Source organism: Echinops telfairi, unplaced genomic scaffold, assembly GCF_000313985.2.
Source record: "Echinops telfairi isolate 266 unplaced genomic scaffold, ASM31398v2 ScPeMD7_2010;HRSCAF=2546, whole genome shotgun sequence".
Lineage (NCBI taxonomy): Eukaryota > Metazoa > Chordata > Mammalia > Afrosoricida > Tenrecidae > Echinops > Echinops telfairi.
The window spans coordinates 20,230,652-20,237,465 of record NW_022105908.1 but is presented as its reverse complement, the minus strand read 5'-3'; the positions used below and the strand labels follow the sequence as shown (position 1 = coordinate 20,237,465).

Below are 6,814 nucleotides of genomic sequence, written 5' to 3'. Positions count from 1 at the left end.
GGGGACAGCAGCGCCACCGGAAGTGCCCCCCATGGGAGGCTGTCCTCAGGGTCGGAGGCCGCATGGCCGAATGTGGACGGGGCCCGCATGGCAGCACAGGACCCCTCCCCCCAGGTCCGGGCCACCGGAAGCCCCAGGCGGGCACATGGTGGGCGGGAGCCGGCAGCCCCTGTCTCCGGCAGGGCTGAGCCTCGTGGGTGCCCAGAGGAGCCTGGAATTTGGGGGAGCGGGAGCAGCCCGAAGCCTGTGTACCGACCAGCATTGAGTCTGCTGCGGGCATATGTTAGCGCTCTCCCACCTCGTGGGCCCTTGGAAGCTTTTCTTACAATCCTCATGTGAAGTAAGGTGGCCAGCCAGGTGTTTAAGTGGCATTCCGAGCTGAGAGGCCAGAGAAATGGGGAAGCCAAGGGCGATTGGACAGTTTCCCAAACTCTTCTTTGCTGAGGTCGACAGCGCTTTCAACTCCTGGGCAGATGAGTTACCCATAGTGATGAGTACTCTTCACCTTGTCACTGTCCTTTCTGTTGTGTCCAATTTGGGAGTTCCTCGATTTTGAGTCCTTAATTCTAGTTGCCTAGTGTAATTTCTACTACTTTTTACTACCAGCCTTTTGCTTTCATTTTATTGTCATTCACCACCCCTACACCCCCACTTCTACTGACTGTACAGGCCCAGCCTGAAAAGCCGACAGAACCGGTGCATCCTGGGAAAAGTGGGAGGGCCCTTGAAGAGAGACTGGGTGCCTGGGTTCCCTTCGGAACCGAGATCCTTCTATTTGGCAGGAGGATTAGTTGGGAAACAACTTTCCTTTCTTCCTCTCTGCTGCATCTGCAAACGCATGTAGGGGAGGTGGGAATCCCCCAAAGAGGCCTTGTGGTTTCCTGTACCCAGTGACTGGCTAGTGTTTGAATGGGAGGTGGGGGGTTAGTAACAGATGGGTGGGGCCCTGTCCTCTGATCTCCTCCCCCATTAGCCCTGCCCTTTTGCTGGCTCATAGCTGCTCACCTAATTATAGCCCTGGTTTGTGTGTGACTGAAGGATGGGTGATTTCAGTAACACCTGAGTCCTCCCCCTCCCAGGAATTAGGCCTTTGCCCATCCCTGAAATGTGGTATCTCATCTCCCTTGAGCCATTCTGTATAGGGCTCATTTTAGGGTGAGCCCAGATAGCTCATTTCCCAACTGTGTTTAGGTATCTGATTCTAAACAGTATTTAATCCGGAAACTTAGCCCTTATTTTAGGTTGGTAAGGTAATGAAAGTGCGTCCTCCTGGCTCTGTGGTTAAAGCGGTTGGCTTCAAACCAAAAAGTCAGTGGTCCAAGTCTACTAGCTGCTACCCAGTAGCAAGATGAGGCAGTCAGCATCTGAAAGTATCGGCAGCCTTCCAGACCTATGGGGCGGTTCTGTCCTTACAGGGTCACTCTGAGTAAGGATCAACTCAGTGGCAGTGGGTTTGGTTTAAAGCACTGGAGCATGGGGGTGGAAACGGAGCAGTGTTTCACAGTGGGCTAGGTGGGAGGTCCTGTTACCCTCTCTTCACTGACCCCCATTCTCTTCTTGACTCCAGTTGGAATCGAAGCCTTTTAAAATGGCAGATGATTTGGACTTCGAGACAGGAGATGCAGGGGCCTCAGCCACCTTCCCAATGCAGTGCTCAGCATTACGGAAGAATGGCTTTGTGGTACTCAAAGGCCGGCCATGTAAGATCGTCGAAATGTCTACTTCCAAGACTGGCAAGCATGGCCACGCCAAGGTTAGAATCTCACTTCTCTGCGTTTGCCTCTCCCAAACCTCCAGCAACAAGCTGTCAACAGTCCTGGCCCTCTGCCTCTTTTTGCACCTGTCTTTCTGCTTAATTCCTTTTGTTCCACATTCAGTCCTTTATTCAGACGGCCAGTTTCTCAAGTCTTTGGCTTCCTCCATACTTAACCTCTGCACTTAGACCACCACCACTCTCTGGTAGTCTTTTGTACCAATCTCCCAACTTCTTGGTACTTTCCTAATGCCTATTTGGCTGGTTCTTTGCTGGTTTCCTTTTTTTTTTTTTCCCTTGTTTTCATTACTTTGCTCAGGGTTTCTTGGTCCTAACACAGAAGTCACCTTGCTGTTCCTTACTCCTGTTCCATTTCACCTTGGATCTCATGGGGTAGCAAATTGCCTCTGCCAGCCCCTCCTTGAATCGCAAATTCACTTTGCTTCTCAGTTCTTAACATTCATGCTTGCTAGTGCTGCCCTTGCCTTCCGTTTTTTTTTCCGTTTTTCCTTCAAAAGGCTGTCCCATCCTGCTTTATCCTTGTTGGAATTGTTCTGTGTCCTCAGCTCTGTTGCTCCACCCTTGTTGAGTGAGCATTTGTCCTGTAATGCTCCCTCGATGCCCAGGTTCCTGCTTTCTGGTTTCCTTTCCTCGACTGCACAATATAACTGTTTTCCTCTTTAGCTCTATTCGTATCTCGTTTTTTCAACTTCCAGCCTCTCTCTCTCTGCACTCTTCATCTCCAAGGCTGTCCGCTCGTTTAATCTGTTGTTCAGAAAATCCTTTCCTTTAACCTGGGTTTTTACTGGGCTCTGGGCATCTTGTGGGCAAATCTGCTCACTAATTTCTCATGCTGTCAACCCCAATCTCAACGGTGAGGGAGTTTGCCTTGAGTTTTGTCATGTGTTCCCGCCCCCCCCCCCCCCCCCCCCCCCGTTTTTTTTAAAGAGCCTTTAGTGTTTCCTAAATTGTCTCAACCCCACCTCCTTTCTTTGTCCTAGTCTGACTTCCCGTACCAGTCAGGGACACCCTGAGTATTTCTCCTCCATCCTGGAGTTTGGTTGAGTTTATCTTTGATGTGATACATACGTACATACAGGTTCACCTGGTTGGTATTGACATCTTTACTGGGAAGAAATACGAAGATATCTGCCCCTCAACTCACAACATGGATGTCCCCAACATCAAAAGGAATGACTTCCAGGTATGTAGATAGCCCGAGAGAGGTTGAGGTAGTGGGTCGGGTGGGGTTGGGGAAAGGAGGATGAGGATCAAAAGGTGTGTGCGCCAGGAATTGGGGGTAAGGTGGCAGGAGAAAGGTATTTTAGATGTTTTGTCTTCCATCTACCTGGACCTTCCTTCAGCATCCTTCCTTATCTGCCCCCAGCTGATTGGCATTCAGGATGGATACCTATCACTGCTCCAGGACAGTGGAGAGGTTCGGGAGGACCTTCGTCTGCCTGAGGGTGACCTCGGCAAGGAGATTGAGCAGAAGTATGACTGTGGAGAAGAGATCCTGGTAGGATGCACCCCTGTCCCCTTTGCTTTGGGTCCAAATTTATTGGTTATGTTTCTCTGTGAGTTTGGGCATCTGCTGACTTCACACTCTGCCTCCTCCCCCAGATCACAGTGCTGTCTGCCATGACAGAGGAGGCAGCTGTTGCAATCAAGGCCATGGCGAAATAACTGGCTCCCAGGTAAGTAAGTAGAATGATCCCCTTCCGTCACGTGCACATTATTGCTCCCATCCAAAAGTCCCACTGGTCTTGCCGGTCCATTGTTTATCCTGCCCCTAGCCAAGTCCTGTGTTCCACACGTTGCCATGTCTCACAGGGTCTCTCTCCTACCCAGGGTGGCGGCGGCGGCGGCGGCAGGGACCCCGGAGCCTGCAGAGGCCCCCTCCCTCAGCCTGGCCTGGCCCCTGGCTGAACTCCTACACAATTTATTTGATGTTTTATTTTGGTTTTTTTCTCCTCCCCCTCTCCCATCTGTCGGGGACCCCTTGCCCTTCACCCTGCTCCCTTGGCCAGGAGTGAGCAATGGCATTGGTGAAGCTGCCTTCCTCTTCTCCCCTCGCACTACAGCCCAGGATGGGGAAGGGGGCAGGTGCTGCTTATGGCTTAGTTTTTGTTTTGTTTTTTTAAATTCAATCTGGAATCAGAACGCTATGGATTCTGGTCATGGTCCTCTGCCCTTCCTTCTCTCGTCCCTGGTCTGGTCTCCTGTTCCTGTATCCCTTTCCCTCCAAACACCACCCCAAAGACTGGGGACCAGCCCCTCCCCTGCCTATCTCCCCCTTAAGCCCCCTTTAGATGGGGAGGGAAGAAGAGAAAGGAGGAGACCAGCCCCCTCCTCAGGCATCTGGGAGGGCCCTGCTCCCACGGGCTTCATCTTCTCCTTTGGGCCCTCTCCCCAACGCATTTGTTAAAATCAAACCTGAATAAAACAAGTTTAATATGAAGCCTCCAATTTAGCTGCTTTTGTGGGATTTGAGGTGAATGGGACTTTGTTGCCTAGAAAGCACAAGGGAGCCTCACACAATTTCATGAAAGTGAAAAATTTCCATGAATGCTTTGAATGAAGCCCCCTTGCACATTCAGAAGCCAGAAACCGTTTCCATTAACTGGTAACCACTGTCCCAGTGACTTTCCTCTGAACCTACCAGCCAACTGCCCTCCCACCCCGCCGGCAGCCCTGACCTGTTCAAGACATTGGGGGTTAGAGGCAACACAAACAGCACTGGGCAGTGGCAGGCAGAGTTTATTGGTCTGGGGCACACAGTGGGGGAGCCCTCAATGCTTTGGGCAGTGAGGTTGAAGATAAAATCTGACGGTCACTTGTGGTAGAAACGGGGATTTTGGCTGTGCTGGATGAAAGGAAGCCGAGGGCCTGGCTGGCTGGTAGCTGCAAAGCCCGACTGGGAGTGGTAACACATTTTCATCAGTATATACGTTTCCCATTTCTAATACCCTGACAGTTGGCCCACCACCACAGAAAAAAGGTGCCTACCCGGGGGCTGGGTGGGGACCACCCCTTGTCCCCACCACCTTGATAGCATAGGAACCCTTTGATTACCATCCTCACCTTTCCTGCTGGTTGCATCTGCACTGGTAGCTGGGGAGATGCAAGGAGACCAGGGGCTGGGTGCAGGGCCTGGGGGTGCATGGGGCGCAGGGAAGACTACAAGAAGAGAACATAAAAACCTGAGGCAGCCAGGTCTCCCCTTGGCACAATTCCTCACCCTGGCCTCCAGGGGTCTACTTACTGAGTCAGAGAAGCCAGTCTGCTGGTTAGCATGTTCCATCTGCTTTTGTAAGGTTAGGGCACCACCAGGCTGGAGAAACCCTAGAGAAGAAACCCCCCCCAAAAGGCCCCATTGCCACCTAGTCCAACTGGCCCATCTATAGGGCCCTACGATTTCTGAGACAATATAAGAGGAGATAGCCTCCTCTTTAGGAGTCACTGGTGGGTTTGAACTGCTGACCTTTAGGTTAGGGGCCCTCTATATCTATAATGACCAGAACAGGAAGGGAGGGCCCTTGTCACCTGTCTGGGTAGGCTGAAAGTGGCCGTGCACAGCATAGGCCTGTGGCTGTGGCTGTGACAGGTACTGCACTGCAGGAAATGCTGAAGGTGCTGGGAAAGGCAGAGAGAGATGCCGTTAGGACCGACTTCTCTCCAATCAAACACTCCTTCCATCGGACCTCATTTCCCACCACTCACCTCTGAGCTGCTGACTTGGACTGTAGGCTGGCTGTGTGGGCCCGTAGTGAGGTGGGGGCTGGGCAGCCCCATAAGCGCCCCCAGGGCTGCCTTGGAACTGTCCATGGTCTGGGGTCCCTGCGAAAGCAGCTGCGGAGCCCACATAGTGCCGGGTCTAAAGGAAGGAAGGTGAGAACAACTTGAAAGCAGATACTGTTCTCTGCAGGTTCCATGTCCCCTTATACATTCACAAGCTTCATACATTTGTTCTCAACATTGACAGCAAGGATGCCTAGCGAGGTCTGGTTAGGCATTCAGCCCTATTCCACTCACAGTAAGCACTTGCGGTCCAAACATTTGTTTGGCTCTGTCAGCTGACATGAGAGTGCCCGGGCGGTTGTGTCCTCCTGGGCTCCCTAGAAAGATGGGGGGACTCCATGATGCTGCAGCCCATGGGAACCTGCAGCCTCCCATTCCTTCCCGTGATTTTTGTCCTTACCCTGCATGCTGAGGAGGTGCGCTCCTGTGTGGACAGTGAGGCTCTGCTGATAGGCAGCTGATGTCAGGGTGGTCAGATCACTGGGGTGAAAGGTGGGTCAAAGACAAGGACGGGTGCCCAGTTCCACTCTCCTCCCCATAGTGCTTTTTAGCTCTTGGGACCCACCTCTGCTCCTTTCGCCTCCGTTTTTCTTCCTCATGCAAAACTTTCTTGAGCTGCAGGAAAAGCTGGTGCTTTTCTTCCTGCAGGGCCAACAGCTTCTCCTGCAACTTCAGGATCTGGGAGTGGGAGGGGGATGATGAAGGCAGCAAGTCAGGAAAAGACGTCAGAGCTGGGAGGGGCCAAGGAGCTGCTTACTTGTTCCTTAGTCTCCTCCAGTGACATCCTTTCTTCCATCTCCTTTTTCTTCCTCCTCTCCTGCTCTTCCTTCATCTTCTGTTCCATCATCTTGTCCACCTCTTCTTCCTCTGGAGGAAGAGTCAGGAGAATGGGGAAGTGAGTTAAGTTCAACAGAAGCAGGTTACGCCACACGATGCCCTTGGTAGTCAGCTCGCTCCCCCTGAAGGCATCGGTTTCCCCCGTGGCTGCAATCGGGGTTCGGGCGGAGGAAGGCTATTAGGTGCTCTCCAAGGTCCTTCCTAGCTCGAAAAGTCTCCAGCCCACCCCGCCCCTAGACAGCCCCGAGCTGGGCGGCCTTGCTTCAGCCCTGGCGGTCGGGACCCCTGTCTGCGCGTGGCGGGTGGCTCGGCTGTGGGCCAGCTCACCCTGCCGCTTGCGCTCCCGCTCCATCATGATGTGCCGGTGCAGCGCCCGGGCCATGGCGTTGGAAAGCTTGGGGCGCTCCAGGAGCGCGGGCATGG

At 52.9% G+C, this 6,814-nt stretch overlaps 2 protein-coding genes across 3 annotated transcripts; one reads left to right on the top strand and one right to left on the bottom strand.

Annotated features, from left to right (window-relative positions):
• Positions 1–1,555: 1,555 nt before the first annotated feature.
• EIF5A (eukaryotic translation initiation factor 5A) lies at positions 1,556–4,214 on the top strand. The gene is made up of 5 exons (XM_004712885.3): positions 1,556–1,753; positions 2,853–2,957; positions 3,141–3,272; positions 3,377–3,450; positions 3,605–4,214. The coding sequence occupies exons 1-4, from the start codon at positions 1,589–1,591 to the stop codon at positions 3,437–3,439; spliced, it is 465 nt and encodes a 154-aa protein (XP_004712942.1). The 5' UTR covers positions 1,556–1,588; the 3' UTR covers positions 3,440–3,450; positions 3,605–4,214.
• A 283-nt stretch (positions 4,215–4,497) lies between these two features.
• On the bottom strand, positions 4,498–6,812 carry GPS2 (G protein pathway suppressor 2). 2 transcript variants are annotated; one of them, XM_004712886.3, is made up of 10 exons: positions 6,719–6,812; positions 6,312–6,421; positions 6,120–6,232; positions 5,955–6,034; positions 5,789–5,871; positions 5,477–5,630; positions 5,300–5,389; positions 5,019–5,098; positions 4,838–4,933; positions 4,498–4,670 (listed from the first exon to the last, which is right to left on the bottom strand). In XM_004712886.3, exons 1-10 carry the CDS (start codon positions 6,810–6,812, stop codon positions 4,587–4,589), a joined length of 984 nt encoding a protein of 327 aa, XP_004712943.1. In that variant the 3' UTR covers positions 4,498–4,586. The 2 variants fall into 2 exon arrangements, with proteins under 2 accessions (XP_004712943.1, XP_045149386.1); XM_045293451.1 differs by having other exon boundaries at positions 4,838–5,098.
• Positions 6,813–6,814: the final 2 nt, after the last annotated feature.